Raw genomic sequence first — 18,354 nt, 5'->3', positions numbered from 1 at the left:
GCGGGAGCTGCGGGCGGGCGCGACTGCGCATGCGCGCGCCGGGAACACGTGCGGAGGGCGGCGGGGCGGGAGGGGAAAGGTAGGAGGTGAGAGGTGAAGGGGCGGGAGCTGCGCGGCGCTCGGCGGCCCGAGAGAGAGGGGCGGGCGCCACGCACCAGACCGCGGGCCAGGAGCGCGCACGCCGCCGCCGCCGCCGCCGCCGCCGCCGCCCTCGCCGCCGCCGCCGCCACAGGTACCACCGCGCGGTCCCCACGGCGCCGGGTCGCGGGCCCGGCTCGGCCTCCCCGCGCGGCCCGGGGTTCCGGGATGGGCCGCCGCGGGCGCGGGCGCGGGCGTGGGCGCTGTCCAGCAGCCGTGCCGCCCGGGCGGGGAGACCGCGGCCGGGTCGCCGTGTCCCCCCGGCCCCGCGAGCCGCGCGCTGCCATCCACTCTCGGGTCCCGTGACCGCGGCCGGACGGGTCGCGCCCTTGGGCCCCACGATCCCCCGGAAGCTGCGGGGCTGGGACCTGCGGGGGCCGTGTGGGCGCGCCGGCCACTCCCGCCTCCCGCGGAAGAAGCCCTGAGGGGCCCCGCGCAGCGGCTTCGGGGCGTGTTGCTCGGTGCCCGGTTCTCTGTTCCGTCCAAACCCAAACTTGGCTCGCGAAGCGGCCCTGCTCTCGGCTGGATGGGCTGCCGCCTCGCGTCCCGCAGGGCTGCGGGGGCCGGTCTGGCGGTGCGGGTCGCGGGGGCCCTGCGGGCGGGGTGCTGCCGGCCGGAGCGGCGGGGCGCCCCGGGGCCCGGCAGGAGCCCCCGTTCAGGGCCCGGTGGCCCGCCCGGCGGTGACCCTCGGGGCGGCGGGCCGAGCCCCGCCCGCGGAGGCGGGATGCCGCTGTGAGGGGGGCGGGGGCGGCTGTGCGTGCGGAGCTGGTGGCGCAGCATCCCGGGCGCCGGGGGTGGAGCGGTGGGGGGGTCAGCGGCCGGGGTGCCCGTTCCCGCCGAGCGCGGCCCGCGGTGCTGCGAGCTGGCCGGTCTGGTTCGTGGGCGTGAAGGCGGCACACGCGTGGGGAAGACACGACAGGTCCCCGCACGCGCTCTCCGGTCCTGGAGTGACGGGAAGAGCTCTCCCCTGTTGTGGCCAAAGCAGCCCCTCTACTCCCTGCTCCCTGGCTTCGGGGACCCCCCCCCGGCCCCCCAACAGCATCGAGGCCGCTGCGGGCGGTGGGAAGGCCTCCGCTCCTGGTGTGAGACTGGAAAGAGTGGGCATAAAGGTTGTCCGTTGCCTGAGGTCACAGGTGAGCAAACGAGCGGCCCGGTTGGGAAACAGACGATACCTGTGGGTTCAGTACCCGCACCTCCTAACGTCTAGACTCGGGGGGCTGCCCGCCTGGCGTCCAGCCGGCCGGCCCAGGGCCCAGGGACCCCAGGGACGCTGAGGTGTATGTGCCGGTTGCTGGCCCTCGGCTTTGCTGGCCCTTTGCTGGCCCCCAGCGTTGGCTCCCTGGCCTGACGGCCCGTGTGTCCTCGCTCCTGGAACAGGTGGGAAGCGGCCCCTCGGAGGAAGTGGGTGCCCAGGGCCACCGGCTTGTAAGCGGAGATCAGGCCTTCGAACCAGACCTGCCGGACTCCGCCTGAGCCCTTTCCACCCGAACCCGCTTCCTTCCCGGTGTGCCTCTGCCCATGAAGCAGAGGCCAGGGGACTTCTTTTGCCGCCTGAAATAATAATTCTGGGCAGATCTATTTTAAAGAGAGTATTCTTTTAAAAAAATACGTTTTGCCCTGGCTGGTGTGGCTCAGTGGATAGAGCGTCGGGCCTGCGGACTGGAGGGTCCCAGGTTCGATTCCGGTCAAGGGCATGTACCTTGCTTGCAGGCACATCCCCAGTGGGGGGTGTGCAGGAGGCAGCTGATGGATGTTTCTCTCATCAATGTTTCTGGCTCTCTATTCCTCTCCCTTCCTCTCTGTAAAAAAATCAATAAAAAATATTTTTTAAAAATACTTTTTTGATTTCAGAGAGGAAGGGAGAGGGAGAGGGAGATAGAAACATCAGTGATGAGAGAGAATCATGGATCCGCTGCCTCCTGCACGCCCCCTACTGTGGATCGAGCCCGCAACCTGGGCCTGTGCCCTGACGGGGAATCGAGCCCGGGCCCCTTCAGTCTGCAGGCTGACGCTCTATCCACTGAGCCACACCAGCCAGGGAGCTGGGTAAACTCGTTAGTGAGCACTTGCCTATGCATGTAGGTCCCGTGCTCGGTGCTCTAGTAAAAGCTCACCTCAGCCATAGCAGCCAGGTCAGATGGCGCTGTTTCCGCCCTCGTTCCTGATGCGTTTTAGGGACGTGACTTGGCGGGCCCTGGGTCACCGAGGAGTGAGCGGCGTAGATCCGGGTTTGTCTGACCACAGAGTCGACGCTTTATGCTCTTGGCACCTGCTGGCTTCAGAGTCGTCTTCGTTGGCCTCGGGCAGGTGGGAGGTAGCAGAAGGTGCTGAGGCGAGGGAGGAAGGCAGCACCACCGACGAGTCGGAGGTGGTGGACTGAGCCGCACGCAGACAGCCGTTGGGCCGCTGCATCTGACAGCTCCCGCGTGAGTGTGTGGGCACTGCCTGAGAACGCTGGCAGCGTCGCCAGGCCACGCACACGCTTTGCAGTGGAGTCCAAAGTGGGCGTGTCAGTGCGTGCGTGTGTGTGTGTGTGTGTGTGTGTGTGTGTGTTCAAGCACCAAGAGTGCACATGGGCCTCAAGAACAAAAAAAAACAAAACGATTTTCATGTTTATATCAGCCTTACTGACTTTTTACTGTATAACAATGAACATATGTACCATCACAGTAGTATGTACAATTTATGTATATATGTGCTGCCAAAGTGAACACTATAATTTGTATGTAAATATACGTATATTGGAGATGTATACTCAAATTGTTGTTGTAGTTGTGGATTCGTAATCAGAAACCTTTGGAAACCACTGGTTTATTTGCTCCGCATTTTCTAGATGCACACGTTAGCGAAGGCCTTATGCTAACCACTTGTTCTGAATTGGAAGTCTAGTGAAATTCAGTGCAATTCCACATGATCAGAGAGATCGGTATTTCATATTAAGCACCAGTTATAAATTATTTTAAAATTGCAGTCATGCGTGTGAGTGAGGATCTGAAGTCTCAGTAGTTTTTATGTCGCGCACACAGCCCCACCTCTTCAGTTTGAAGCTACAGGGACTGGTAAAGCCCTTTGGAAGTTAGACTTTCGTTGGACTTCTTCTATTTAAACATGTTAATCTCAGTTAGAAGCCAGCGAGACTGACGTAATCAGTTCACACAAACGTGGCAGTTGTAATAGTCATATCTGTGCTATTCTCCAACTCCAGAGTATTTTTTAATCATCTAAATATTTTGAAATTAAAAAACAGTGATTTCTTATCACTTTCTACAAACTAGATTTGATCTTCTTCAGTTCATTCCACTCTAGTGTTTGTTACGTTTTCTCAAAATGAGCAGTTACAGAATCCTACCTGCTTTAAAAAATAACTAGAGGCCCAGTGCACGAGATTCGTGCACTCGGGGGGTCCCTCAGCCTGGCCTGCGCCCTCTCACAGTCTGGGAGCCCTCAGGGGATGTCCGACTGATGGCTTAGGCCCGCTCCCTGCAGAAAGTGGGCCTAAGCCGTCAGTCGGACATCCTTAGCGTTGGCACCGAGGCAGGAGAGGCTCCCGCCACCGCTGCTGCGCTTGCCAGCCCTGAGCTGATTCGGGGCTTCTGGCTGAGCGGCGCTCCCCCTGTGGGAGCACACTGACCACCAGGGGGCAGCTCCTGCATTGAGCGTCTGCCCCCTGGTGGTCAGTGTGCGTCATAGTGACTGGTTGTTCCACTGTTCAGTCAATTTGCATATTAGCCTTTTATTATATAGGATAGAGGCCCGATGCACAAAACTCATGCAAGGGGCTCGGCCCCCGCAGGGCAGCAGCTGCCTCTGCCTCGGCCCTCGCAGCCCTGGCTTCGTCAGGAAGGACGTCCGGTCTAATTAGCATATTGCACTTTTATTATTATAGATGCCTATTGCCTAAGGCTGTGCTCAGTGGTTAGAGCGTGTGTGTGCGCATGCATGTGCGCACGCACACACATTGTCCATGACCGTCATGCAGCCACTAGCGGGTTTCTCAGGCTTCTTTTCTTCTTTTAAATGTGTTTTTATTGATTTCAGAAAGGAAGGGGAGGGGGAGAGAGGAACATCCATGATGAGAGAGAATTGTGGACCGGCTGCCTCCTGCACGCCTCACCCGGGGGATCGAGCCCGCAACCCGGGCCTGTGCCCTGACTGGGAGTCGAACCGTGACCTCCTGGTTCCTAGGTCGACGCCCAGTCCCTGAGCCACGCGGCCGGCACAGGCTTCTTTCTGGCTTACCTCCTTGCTCTCTCTCTCCCTCACGGGACCATCCTGCTCTGTATCTGTTTTCTGTGTCACTGTGTGACCATCTTTTCATGTAAAAAACTATTCTACAACTTCTTTGGTTTCTTAAAACAAAGCCTCGTTTGTTTCTGTTTTCCAGTAGCTTCCTCCTGTGAGCGGCCTGCCCCCCGCGGGCTGCACGGGCTGCACCTCCCGGAGCGAGTGCCGCTCGGGGTCTCCAGCTGCAGCCTCTCCTCCCCCGGCGTCCCACGACCTGCCCCGCCCGCCCGCCCGCGGCGGCCCACCCAGCCCGTCTCCCCTCGGCCAGCTCACGTTTGTGCGCATCTCCACGGGTGATGAGGTTCCTTCTTTCGGGCCTGAGTCCCGGTCGGGTTCGACGTGCGTCCACGTTGGTCACCCCCGTGACAGTGGCTATTGGAAACGTCAAGACCGCCTTGGCAGACGACAGAGCGCGTGGTGCCTCATGTTCTCGCCGGGAGGACAGTCTAAAATTCTTCCCCTCCCAACAGCCACCCCGCGTGTAACCGCGAAAGAACCCGGGGGCTGTGCGGGAGGGGCGCCTGTTCCAGGCAGCGTTGTGTGTTTCGGGGAAAGCTGGAGCGTGAGGGCCTCTCTTCCCGGCTAACTTTTCACTGAACTCTGCTGACCCCATGGGCTTGCATTGGGATCTATATCAGAAGTCCCTGAGAATCCGGAGGCCAACGAGGAGTGTCCTTCAGGGCCAGGGCCAGGGCCTGGCATGGCTGCGTCCCTGCTGAGCCACGTTCTGATTCGGTATTGAGTACAGGAGTGGGCAAAAGTAGGCTTACAGTTGGTGTGGGGAAAGATCAGCAGGTTAAGATGATTAAAATGGCTCATTAGCTCCAGAGAATGCCACGGTGCCACTGAGAGCCCGCCTTTGCCACAGGGACTCTGCACCCTTCAGCCAGTAATTCCCGAATCCCTGCCCCCAGCCCCTGGCAACCACCGTTCTGCTTCTCTCCCTGCGATTCTGATAAGTACTGACTAAGTGCATCCTGTGAGTGAGTCCACAGCGTCGGTGTGTTTGTGGTTGGCTCGTTTCACTCATCACATCCTCGTGGCTCACGCATGTTGTGTGTCTGCTCACCTGTTGAGGGACATCCGACTGTTTCTCCCTTTGGCTGTGGTGAAGGCTGCTGCTGTTAACATAGGTATTCCCGTGTTTGCTCAGCTCCCTGTGTTCAGTTCTGTTTTTTAAAAAATATATTTTATTGATTTTTTACAGAGAGGAAGGGAGAGAGAGAGAGAGAGCGCCAGAAACATCGAAGAGAGAGAAACATCGATCAGCTGCCTCCTGCACACCCCCTACTGGGGATGTGCCCACAACCAAGGTACATGCCCTTGACCGGAATCGAACCTGGGACCCCTCAGTCCGCAGGCCGACGCTCTATCCACTGAGCCACACCGGTTTCGGCCCGTGTTCAGTTCTTTTGGGCGTGCACAGAAGTGGGACCGCTGGATCAGATGGTCATTCCATGGTTGATTTTTGCAGAACTCCGTGCTGTTTTCCTCAGTGGCCGCACCATTTACACTCACCGGCAGCGCACAAAGCTCCGGTTTCTTCACGGTCTTGCCCACACTGCTCCTTTCTCCGTGTGTGTTAGTCGCTGTCCTAATGGGCGGGAGGTGGTATCTCGTAGTTTTGATTTTCATTTTCCTGATCTGTGAACTTGAGCGTATTTCCATGTGTGTGTTAGACATTGTATCTCTTCCCTGGAGAAATGTCTGTTCGGGTCCTTTGTCCATTTAAAACCTGCCGAGCGCAGGAGTTGTCTGTGTGTTTCGTATGCTCATCCTCGGGGAGACCTGACCGTCAATGCCTCCGCGTCCTGTGGCTGCCTCTGACGGTGACTGTCTCTCGATGCACACAGCTTGGTGTCCGTCAAGGCCAGCTGTTTGTTTTCTTCTGTGCTGCTGGCCTTTGGCCACGGCCGGCAGACCGCTGCCAGATCAGCTGCCGTGAATCTGTGCTCTTTGTTTTCTTCTGAGAGTCACAGTTCCAGCCTTACATTTGGGTCTTGGAGTCTTGAGTATTCGTTCTTACTAAATTTTGTAAGGGTACAAATTCTTTCTTTTTTCCTCAAAATTCTTTATATGTGTACACACACACACATATACATATATATATATAAATATATTTTTATTGATTTCAGAGATGAAGGGAGAAGGAGAGAGAGATAGAAACATCAATGACGAGAGAGAATCATTGATCAGCTGCCTCCTGCACACGCCTTACTGGGGATGTGCCTGCAACCAACGTACATGCCCTTGACCAGAATCGAACCTGGGACCCTTCAGTCCGCAGGCTGATGCTCTGTCCACTGAGCCAAACCAGCTAGGGCTATACTAGTGTGTGTGTGTGTGTGTGTGTGTGTGTGTGTGTGTATAATTGATTTCAGAGAGGAAGGGAGAGAGAGAGAGAGGAACATCAATGATGAGAGAATCATTGATCACTGCCTCCTGCACTGGGGATCAAGCCGCAACCCGGGCATGTGCCCTGACTGGGAATTGAACTGGTGACCTCTTGGTGTATAGAATGATCCTCTATCCACTGAGCCACACAGGCCCGGCTATTAAAAGCTATTGATCCCTAGCCGGTTTGGCTCAGGGGATAGAGCGTTGGGAGGGATCCCAGGCTCCATCCTGGTCAGGGGCACGCACCTCAATTGCAGGCTCCTCCCTGGTCGGGCCCGTGCAGGTGGCAACCGGTCGATGTGTCTCTCACATCGATGTTTCTCTCTGTCTAAAAATCATTGGGAAAACATCCTTGGGTGAGGATTAACAACAAAACAAAAAAAAGCTTTTGAGAGAGTAATAGAGACTCACCGCACCTCCACTTCTGTGCGGACTGTCAGGAACCCTGGCACTCGCCGGCGGACCCCACTCCTGCAGGAAGCCAGGCCAGAGGCCTCGGTCCTGTGTGGCCGGGAGGTGTCCGTGTGGCGGGCGCCGGGGCTGGTCCTGGCCATGCGCCCGTCTCACCGGCTGGCACGAGGCTCAGGGCACCTCCCCTGGGCCAAAGGCCTTGTCTTGTGAAACCTGTGGTTGCCAGCTTTAAACCAGGTCCTTGGCTCACGCTGGTGCCGTGGTCAGTGCAGTGCCTGGTCAGTCGTCCCTGCCCCGGGCAAGAGGGAAGAGCGTAGGCAGCTGGCGGAGCGGAGACTCTCCGTGTCCGCTGGCGCTCCGTGCGTGGGCGTGCGCGATGGCCTCCCAGCAGGGGACGGGCTGGCCTTGCTTCGCCCTGGGCGTCGCTGCGTCCCAACACTTTCCCTGTCCATTCCTCGGACGCGTGCGCTCAGGCTTCCACTCCTGAGCCAAATTCCTCTCTCTTCAGTTCCCTTGGCAATTCTGCCAGCTGATTGGGCTAATGTTGATGCTTAGAGAAGAGATGCCCTGTCCTGACCACTGGTCCACTTTTCAGAAAGAACCTCCTTCCTCCCAGACGACTCGTTTGTGCCCGAGGACTCGGTCAGCATAGAGAACAGACCGGCTGTGACTTTCCACTCGGCACCGACCGAGCCCTGGGTGCACAGGGGGCAGAGGCCTTCAGCTGTGGCCTCTCCCGGGAGGGACCCGGCAGTGAGGGAGCCGAGAGGGCTGGGATGCACGCAGGGCAGGGTGAGTCCACGCGGGGCAGGGTGGGCACACGCAGGGCAGGGTGGGCACATGCAGGAGTACACGCAGGGCAGGGTGGGCACACGCAGGAGTACACGCAGGGCAGGGTGGGCGCACGCAGGGCAGGGTGGGCACACGCAGGAGTACACACAGGGCAGGGTGGGCGCACGCAGGGCAGGGTGGGTACACGCAGGGCAGGGTGGGCACACGCAGGGCAGGGTGGGCACATGCAGGAGTACACGCAGGGCAGGGTGGGCACACGCAGGGCAGGGTGGGTACACGCAGGAGTACACACAGGGCAGGGTGGGCGCACGCAGGGCAGGGTGGGTACACGCAGGGCAGGGTGGGTACACGGAGTACACGCGGGGCAGGGTGGGCACACGCAGGGCAGGGTGGGCACACGCAGGAGTACACACAGGGCAGGGTGGGCGCACGCAGGGCAGGGTGGGCGCACGCAGGGCAGGGTGGGCACACGCAGGGCAGGGTGGGCACACGCAGGAGTACACGCAGGGCAGGGTGGGCACACGCAGGGCAGGGTGGGCGCACGCAGGGCAGGGTGGGCACACGCAGGGCAGGGTGGGTACACGCAGGGCAGGGTGGGTACACGCAGGGCAGGGTGGGCACACGCAGGGCAGGGTGGGCACACGCAGGAGTACACACAGGGCAGGGTGGGCACACGCAGGGCAGGGTGGGCGCACGCAGGAGTACACGCAGGGCAGGGTGGGCACACGCAGGAGTACACACAGGGCAGGGTGGGCACACGCAGGGCAGGGTGAGTCCACGCAGGGCAGGGTGGGCACACGCAGGGCAGGGTGGGCGCACGCAGGGCAGGGTGGGCACGCAGGGCAGGGTGGAGGTACACGCAGGGCAGGGTGGGCGCACGCAGGGCAGGGTGGGCACGCAGGGCAGGGTGGGTACATGCAGGGCAGGGTGGGCGCACGCAGGAGTACACACAGGGCAGGGTGGGCGCACGCAGGGCAGGGTGGGCGCACGCAGGGCACGGTGGAGGTACACAGGCTCGGAGCTCATGCTGCTGCCACGGGAAGTGTGTTTGTTAAATTCCCGTCGGTGCAGTAACTCACGCGGCACAAAACCCAGAAGGCACCGCGATGCACGCAGGAAGGGCCTCCCCCGCCCAGCGCAGGTCACAGGTCCTCTCGCCAGGGCAGCCGCGCTTCCAGCTCGGGGTCGGGTCGGTGCGTGACACACACAGGCCCTTGCACGCAGGCGGCGCCCTGTGTCCCTGCTTTCGTCTCCGATTGTGGTAGTTCAGTGTCGACACGTGAGAGCTCTCGTCGTCTCTCACAACGCCCCCTTGTCCGGAGGGGCCTTATCTCACGCAGCAGAGCTCTCCCGGGGGACGCGAGGTGTCGGGTTTTGCTGGAGCAGGGACACGGGAGCCTCCGGAGATGGCCCAGCGTGGCCGGCGCGCCGTCCCTCACTCGCCAGAGCAGCAGCACGAGTTGGGGAGCACGTCTTTGGCCGTTAAACACGTTTTGTTGTTGTTAATCCTCATCTGAGGATATTTCCTTTTGGTTTTAGAGAGAGTGGAAGGGAGAGGGAGAGACAGAGACATCCATGTGAGAGAAACATGGATAGGCTGCCTCCTGCAGGTGCCCGACCAGGGCCCGGGCCGGGGAGGAGCCTGCAACCGAGGTACGTGCCCTTGACCGGAATCGAACCCGGGACCCCCCCAGAACTTCTTAGTTCAAATTGTAGGGAAGTTAAGAGCAGGAGAAGGAACACTCCAGCTCCGGTGGATGGACTGTGCCTCCCGCTGCCTAGAGCTGAAGGGCCACTTCCATCTCCTGAAGGAGCTGATGGGACCCTTTGTCCGTTTCTCTCAGGCTCTGGTTTTAAGTGGTTTTGTAGACGTCGTTTATACGTAAGCTCCGTGTCCCCGGGCTTGAGGTGAGCTTAGGGGCGGAGAGGACATAGATACGTAGCTGAAGTCTGTGTGTCGTATGCAGACACACACATGCAGAGTCACGCGTCGCTGAGCAACGGGATCTGTTCTGAGAAGTGCGTCCTTGGGCGATGGCGGCCCTGTGCTGTGCGCACGTCGGCGTGACGTCCACAGACCTGGAGGCACAGCCTGCCCCTCCCCTTGGCTGCTGGGCCGCCGCTGCTCCGGGCTGCAGGTCCCCACCGTGCCCGTGTGGGTGCATTGGGCGTGTCTGAGCCTGGAGCAGACACATGACATGGTCCCGAGGGAAGCGTGGGTTCACCCGACGGCGCCCCCGGGACGGGCTTGCAGGTCTGGGAGTTGCTCTGGTGCGTGTGTGCGTGCGAGGGGAGTGGATGTCAAGGCCTGGACATGCTGGACACGTCTGCAGACTCGAGCGCTGCCACAAGCTCTGCCCGCCTCCGTCGACAGCGTCGGAAATGGCACAGACGCTGTCCATGCTGCTCCAGAGCCGGGTGGGCTGGGTGGGCTGGAACATGGAGAGAAACCGGCTGGCTCCGGTGGAGACGCCGCAGTCCTGGCTGCGGGGGGGGGGGGGGGGGGGGGGGGGGGCGGGTGCAGGATGCAGACGTCAGATGGAGGGAGAAGGGAGCCTGCAGGGTGGCCGAGGGGCGTGTTCCGTGGGCAGGGGTCAGACGGAGGGACTGTGTGGTCCTCGAGCACCCACCGGGCTCGGCACCTCCCGCCCTCCACGGGGCCTTTGTGTCCTCAGGCTGAGAGCCTCTCACTCGGCAGCGCAGAGTGTCTTCCTCTCTAACCCATTCAGCCACCCTGTGCCTTTGGATTCCAGAATTGGGTGTATTTAAATTCAAAGTCTTGGTTGATGGTTAAGGGCTTAGTACTTAGTTTCGTAAGTTTCTTTTTTGCTGTCTTTGCGGATTGATAACTTTTCAATCATCAATTGAATGTTTTGATTCTTTTCTCTTTTATCTTTGGTGTATTTGCTATATTTTTTTTGTGTGGTTACCATGAGTTACACAAAACATCTATAGTTGCAACAATCTATTTTAAGCTAAGATCTTAATTTCACAAAAACTCTATGCTTTTTATCCATCCATTGATGTCACAGTTTACATCTAAAAAATGTTTTTATTGATTTTATTTTTAAAATATATTTTTATTGATTTCAGAAAGGAAGGGAGAGGGAAAGGGAGAGAAACATCAATGATGAGAGAGAACCATGGATCAGCTGCCTCCTGCACACCCCCTACTGGGGATGGAGCCCACAACTGGGCATGCCCTTGACTGGAATCGAACCCCGAACCCTGTCTGCAGAGCCAAACCAGATAGGTGTTTTTTTATTATATTTTATTGATTTTTTACAGAGAGGAAGGGAGAGGGATAGAGAGCTAGAAACATCAATCAGCTGCCTCCTGAACACCCCCTACGAGGGATGTGCCTGCAACCAAGGTACATGCCCTTGACTGGAATCGAACCTGGGACCTTTCAGTCCGCAGGCCGACGCTCTATCCACTGAGCCACACCTGTCAGGGCCAGATAGGTTTTTACATGGTGTGTCCATTAACAAGTTATTGTAGCTATAGTGATTTTCAACACTCTGTCCTTTCACTGTTCCATGAAAGTGGTTAAACCACCAGATAGTAGCCGGGTGTCGCGGTGTCGGCCACCGTGCCTGCACGCTCAGGCGGCCTCGGGAGTGAGGGTGGGTCATGAGCACGTTTGTCTTGTGAGAAGAGGCCAGGCCTCGCTGGGAGGTTGGATTTGCCGTCAGCTGTGGGCGTTTTCACAGTCGAGGCTCAGCGTGCTGTTCGCCTGCCCTGGGCCGGGAGTTGTGAGGGAGTGAGGGGGGCTGGAGAGGAGGGGAGCCCGGGAGCCCGCCCCTGCTGGGCACTCCCGCTCTCTCTCTCTTTCTCCCCCTTCCCCCCCCTCCTCCCAGTCCTGCTCCCGTCTGTCCCTCCTTCCCTCCCTCCCTGGCCCTTTTGTTATTTCTCAAGTTTATCTCTGGGTCTCTTCTGCTCTCTGCTCTCCCTTTCCCTCCCCTTCCCTCCTGACCTCCCTCTGACAGCGCCTCCCTCCTCAGCCCTCCCCTTGCTCCCCCCCCCCAACACACCCACTCACACGTGTCTTCCGTACGTGTAGTCACTGGACCTTTTCTGTGTTTGGGCCGGTTTACATACACAAATACTTGCTTCAGCCGGGAACCTGCCGCGCAGGTTCGAGCGGGGCCTGGGCTATATATAGCACCGCCTGTACGAGCACTCTGATGTGGACGCCGTGACGCCGCATGGCTCAGGACGCCTCCGTGTCGAGGGATGCGTGACCTTTAGACGCGATGAACTTGACCATGTCCTCACCTTGACGAGTGTCCATGTTGGCACACAGCCCCTTCCCTCCGAGCTCGAAGGGCCCCTCCCAGCGTCCTCTGAGGCAGGTCGTGCTGAGGAGCTTCCGAAGTCCGGGAAAGCCGCTCTCTGCTCCGAAGGCCCGCTTGGGGGGTGGGGGGGGGTCTCGGCCATGTTTTCTGTGAGCACGTCGGCCACAGGGTCGGCTGAGGGTCCGCGGCAGCTTTGCGGCGTCCCGTGCACGTGAGGGTTTTCTCTTGCTCTGAGAAGTGAGGGTGAAGATCTTGAAACAGATGGGAAATTAGCCGTAAACGTAACGTTAGGAATTTCATGACGAAAACGAAGTGAAAAGTTCCCTGAGAGGCGTCACAACCGGATGGAGAGGAGAGAAGATAGAGTAATGCACCCTGTCCAGTCCGCCCAGCGGCGATGGCGGGTCACGAAGGAGCAGGACCGTGCCCGGCCCCGGACAAGACAGAAGCCTCTCTCCCGTGCCAGCCCCGAGAGGCGGAGAGGCGCGCAGACACGCGTGAAGCGATTGTGGGAAGGAGGAGGCGCGGGCACGTCCCTGTGTGCCGATGGCAGGTCGGCCGCTGGAGAAGAAGGGTGCGGTGGCGTGGGACACTGAGGCCGGAGACCGGCTTGTCCGAGGGCCGCGCTGGGAGAGCTGCGCGGGCGACATCGTCTTCCCAGAGAGGAAGCGGGAGGGAGAGAAACACCAGTGAGGAGAGCATCACGGATCGGCTGCCGCCTGCGCACTCCCCACCGGGGGTCGTGCCTGCAACGGGAATCGAACCCTGACCTCCCGGTTCATAGGTCGCCGCTCAGCCGCTGGGCTTCAGGGATCCTCTTGCTGAGTGTTTGTTTCTCTGTTGGGGACAGAAGGGGGGTCAGGGCACCGGGGCAGACGTTCCCCGAGTCCCGCGTCCGCCGGGGGAGCAGTGGCTGCGGGTCCCCGTCCCAGACTGCCCTGCCGGTGAGCCTGTGCCCAGCTCTGCCCCTGGGCCGGCCGCGGCCGCCTGCCACTCGGGCCCTGCGTGTTGCATTGACCCCAGAGCGTTCGTGCTTCCTGAGGAGGGGGCTGGAGGGACGGGGAAGTTGTGTGTGCGCTTGAGGCTGCGCCTCCAGGGAGGGAGGGCGGCGGCCAGTCCTTCCCGGCGGCCTGGCTGCTCGCACCTCGCTCTGCTCTCCTGGTCCTGACGCTTCTGAGGCGTCAGCTCTTTGGCTCGCGTTCCCCTCAGGAGCCAGGACACGTGTCTGAGCAGGTTCCTGCGGCACCGACCGCAGCTGGGACCGGAGAAGCGGGTTTCGCCCTGGACTCCGTGGGGAGCGCAGTGAGGAAGGGGTTCTGGATCCCGCGGATCCCGGGTCCCCTGGAGTTTCCTGTTCGGATTGCTTCAGTTTAAGGTTTCCGCTTGGAGGCAGCACATCTGAGCTTTGGCTCCCACACGCGAAGGAGGGTTTGCTGGGACACGGGTGGGGCACGGCTGGAAGAAGCCGTGAGCTCGTCCTCAGAAGGGACCGGCGCCCGAGCCCCCACCCCCATCCCGGGGAGGGACCCTTGGGGGCGAAGGAGGCCCCCATCCAGCCCTGCTCCTCCCTGCACAGAAGTCAGACCCAGGGGAGAGGCCCATGGCCTGCGGGCAGGGGGCCTGCGTCCCTCCAGCCAGGTCCCGAGAGGGTCCCCTGCGCCACGGCCGTTCCTCGGAGGAGAGGGGCACTCCCTGGAGAGCCGTGGGGCCGGGAGCAGAGACGGCGCCGCCAGGGCGCTGGTGGGTGCTTCCCCGTGGAGGGCTGACCCCGGGCATTCTTTATCAGCGAGTCGCTGCTGGGGGGTCAGCCCCGCCTAAAGGCTCTCCCCAAAGGCGCCTCCTCTGACCTGTGCGCAGAGGAGGGGGCGGGTGCGGAGGCCCGTCCCATTGGGGGAGCCGTGGAGGCGATGTCGGCCTCACACATGGCGTCCCTGGGCCACGTCCCGGTGGAGAGGGACAGCTGTTAGCTCTTCTGGCCGCTCCGAGCTGCCCAAGGCTGTGCGTGTGGAGAACGGTGTCCCCACGCCTGGGTGCAGGCGCCCCGAACCTCCCCCTCCCCACGTCACTGCACCTCCCAGCCACCCGCGTGCAGAGCCAGGTCCCTGCTCACTGCCTCCCCTCCTCCCAGGACAGATGGTGGCCGCCAGCACCAGTGAGCGCCTGCCGGCTGAGCCCTGCGCACGTCGGGGATGGCAGCAAGGTGACCTCTGCTGAGGATGACCCTGACTGACAGGCTGCGTGAGAAGATATCGCGGGCCTTCTACAACCATGGGCTGCTCTGTGCCTCCTACCCCGTCCCCATCACCCTCTTCACGGGGCTCTGCATCCTCGCCTGCTGGTACGTGCCCGGGCCGGGGCGGGCGGGCGGGGGGACGGGAGCTTTCCCAGCCTGACCGCTCCGGGCCTTGGCCAGGCTGTGCCCTTACCCAGGGCCCGAGCGGAGATCCCGGTCCCGGGTTAGCCCTCGGCCCGCGGTCCCTGGCTCTGCCCCGCGAGCCGTCACCTCCGTTCACGTCACTGGGAATCCACTTCAGAGTCGTGTTTGGACGCGTCTGCGAGGTCGCCTGTTACCGGGAGGCCCGGCTCTCAGGTTCCCTCGCACGGCGACCGGGTTGGCAGCAGGGCCTCCGGTCTGCGCGGCGCGTTTGGTGGTGGTGGTGGTGGTGGTGGTGTGGGGTCGAACCCTGGAGTCAGAATAAGGCCACCGGAGGCTGCTGATGATTAAAAAAGCAGCGAGGATTTATCGAACTGGCCAGGACGGCGCGAGGGCACCACACGCAGGTGGCCACCCTCACGACCGCGCGGTCCCAGGTGCAGGCGGTCCTTTTAACGGTCGTGCAGAAGCCAGAAGAGCAGGGTTAAAATTTAAACAGCAGTTTTTACCTAAGTGTAGTTCTACCATATTTCCGTGGTGGCGGCGGCGGCTGATCCCACCGCGCGCTTTCCCGTTGATTCTTAGACAGAGTGGAAGGGAGGGGAGAGACAGCGAGGGAAACATCGATGTGAGAGACACATTGATTGGTTGCCTCCCTCACACACCCAACCGGGGCCCGGGGATCGAGCCTGCAACTGAGGTACGTGCCATTTGACTGGAATCGAACCCAGGACCTTCCGCCCGCGGCTGGCGCGCTGTCCATTTGGTCAGCTCCGTGGACGCCCCTGGCAGACCCAGGACTGCGGGGAGAGCATGGCTGCCCGGTCGCGTCGGCCCTCCCAGGCCGGGGATGGGGACTTTGTGAAAGGAGAGGCCTGAGACGTGGCCGTAGGAAAGGGCCGCCATGGCGTCCGGTCTGTGTGCCACGCGGGCGGGGCGGTGCCGGAGGCGGCTGCAGGCTGCACTCTGCTCCCTCCGCTGAGGAGGCAGGTTCTTCCCAGACGACTGCGGTGCCCCCCAGACAGGGCGGGGAGCCCAGGCTGGGCCTCAGAACCGTCCTCCCTCACAGCCCGTCCCAGCCTGGGCCACAGGCAGGGCCCTCGACGCCGGGTGGCAGGTGTGAGCTGGCCTGGGTGCCACGGGGGCGTCGGGGGCTCCCGGAGGCCCGGGCAGCTCTGCAGGAGGAGGTGGTGCCTCCGTCGCCTCCTGGGTGTGGCCAGCTCGCTGCCCAGGGCGCAGGAGGGTCGCCTGGCTCGCCGCTCGCAGCTGGCTGGACTGCCCGGTGCAGGCCAGGGGGGAGTGTGAGGTCTGTGGTCACTAGGAACCCCCCCTGCGGCTCGTGCTGGCGACGGGGGTTGCACCTTGGAGAGCAGGTTGGCATCACGGGAAGACCTGGCCTGGGCTCCTTCCCGGAGGAGGCAGCGCCTTCAGGCCGGGCTGGACGTCTCAGCGGGCGCCCCCCTCCCTCCTCAGCCCCCGCCTGGTCTGCCCACAGCTCAGGGTCACCGGGCCCTGCTGCGGGGAGTGCACCGGGATCGTGCGGCAGGTTCCCTCTCGGCCCGTGGCCGCTCTAGACACATTGCGTTCTCCTTGGTGAAGAGGGAGCCGAGGAAGTGGAGCCCGGCCTGGGCTCCCGAGGGCCGGCTGCAGCGAGAACCAAGTCCAGGGCCACTGGCCCGGCCGAGCCCGGACTCGCTGCCCATTCTGCATTTCAGAGCCAGAGGCTCCCAGCCGCACCAGCAGAGGCCTGGAGGTCAGACTCCTTCACCAGGGTCTCCCCCGAGGTCAGATCTCAGGGTACCCCTCCGCCTTCCCCGAGGTCCCCAGCCGGTCCCCCGCCTCGCCTCCGAGGGCCGTCCCTGTGGCTGCTCTTCCGCATGCCCTGGTCTCCCCGTGCCCACGACAGACGCAGGGAGTGAGGAGGGAGGAGGTGCAGAGCCAAGACCGCCTGCGGGTTTGTGGGACCAGGGGCTGCTGATTCAGAGGGGGAGGGCCCGATCCAGACTTGGGGGTAGGACTTCCTGTGGCAGGTGATGCCACACGGAGCCTGGACGTGAGCGCAGAGCGCGGCCCACACCTGGGGGGGACGGGACGTGGGCATCTCACCCTCTCCGAGGCCCGAGGGCTTTTCCTGAGATTCACCCCGAAGAGGGGCCGCTCTGGACGGGCTGCCCCCCTCCTCGTCCTGCGGGGCGGGTGGACTCCGGGGCTCACAGTGTCGTCCACGCTCCAGACCGTGGACAGGCTGCCTGTGTCGTCCGTGTCGTGTGGGAAGGGAGTGAGCACACACAGAGCCTGGGCGTAAAAGGACGGAAACCGGGACCAGGAGGCGCCGGAGGCTCTGCGCACCGGGCGCTCTGTGCTCCCTGAAGGAGTTTAACATTCCCATCGGCACCGGCCAGCGTGGCTCGGGGTGAGCGTCGACCTGTGAACCAGGAGGTCACGGTTCGACTCCTGGTCAGGGCACGAAAGGGCTCGATCCCCAGTGGGGGCGTGCAGGAGGCAGCCGATCCAGGATTCTCTCTCGTCACTGATGTTTCTCTCTCTCTCCCTTTTCCTTCCTCTCTGAAACCAATAAAAAACATTTTTTTTTTTTTTTTTTTTACAGATATTAACGACCTTTATTCACATATTCATAGTGCTTGAAGCACTTTCTTAGACATGAACCTGGGTTATTATTGCGAATTTCCCGAGTTGGAGTCATTTTCTTCCAGTGTCTCAAGCTCCTTCATTGTGAATTCCAATTTGGTTAAACAGTTTTTAACCAATATAGCAGCACTTTATCCATTATTACCACTTGAAAGTCTGTCCTACCTTTCACAGCGCTTTGAATACAAATTCTCAGTATTTCAAAACTCAGTAGAGATGTTCGGGTTCTAAAACCTATTCGCAGAGTAATAGAGACTCACTGATACATCCCCCTGCTCTTTTGTTTTGAGCTCTGAGAGTTTCCATTTTAACACGGGTGTCATACGGGCCTTTTAAAGGCACATTTACTCTACTTGGAACCCTAGCCTAACTAACATTTTGATTTCATAGTGTTCTCTATACTTTCATACTATCTATAGCTCTAGGAAAATGAATTTTTCAGTGTTTCACCAACTTCTTTTCTTTTTTTTTTTTTTTAATATTTTTATTGAGGTATTATATTAAAAAACATTTTTAAAAAATAAATAAAAATAAGAATTCCTGTCCAGGTGGCTCTGTCCGCCTGGCCCTGCGTTTACGGTCCCGTGTCCGCGGGTGCGTCCTGCGGGGCTCAGTGCAGCTGAGGGCTCGGCGCCGTCCTCAGCGCGGACTCGCTCCCTCGTGTCCTAACCCCCTCTCCTCCTGCCCCTCCAGCTACCCACTGCTGAAGCTCCCCCTGCCGGGGACGGGGCCCGTGGAGTTCACCACCCCCGTGAAGGACTACTCGCCCCCGCCCGTGGCCCCGGGCCCCACGCCAGGAGAGCCGAGCGAGCGGCCCGAGTGGGTAGGTGCTGGTGTCTGAGGAGAGACGGGGCTGGTGCAGACTGGCGAGGCCAGGGCTTGGGGTGAGAGGAGAGTGATGGGAAGACCAGTCTTGCTGACCTTGGAGGCCGAGACGACCGTGCAGCCGGGGGAGGGGGGAAGGGAGGAGGAGCGGATCTTGAGGGACCTAATGGTCTAATGGGGCAAAGG

The 18,354-nt window shown here is 60.7% G+C and overlaps 1 protein-coding gene across 1 annotated transcript in view; it reads left to right on the top strand.

Moving 5' to 3' along the window:
- The first annotated feature begins 87 nt into the window (after window positions 1-87).
- The window catches only part of SCAP (SREBF chaperone), a 30,655-nt gene continuing 12,388 nt past the window's right edge, over window positions 88-18,354 (top strand). Inside the window, exons 1-3 of the mRNA XM_054729493.1 lie at window positions 88-232; window positions 14,449-14,658; window positions 18,037-18,166. Of these exons, the coding sequence (XP_054585468.1) occupies window positions 14,537-14,658; window positions 18,037-18,166 (252 nt within the window). The 5' untranslated portion in view covers window positions 88-232; window positions 14,449-14,536. The remainder of the gene's footprint in view (window positions 233-14,448; window positions 14,659-18,036; window positions 18,167-18,354) is intronic.

The sequence above is a fragment of the Eptesicus fuscus genome, chromosome 18, assembly GCF_027574615.1.
Source record: "Eptesicus fuscus isolate TK198812 chromosome 18, DD_ASM_mEF_20220401, whole genome shotgun sequence".
NCBI classification, from domain to species: Eukaryota; Metazoa; Chordata; class Mammalia; order Chiroptera; family Vespertilionidae; genus Eptesicus; species Eptesicus fuscus.
Note: the sequence above shows the minus strand (reverse complement) of the source record. Positions and strands in the feature narration are given on the sequence as shown.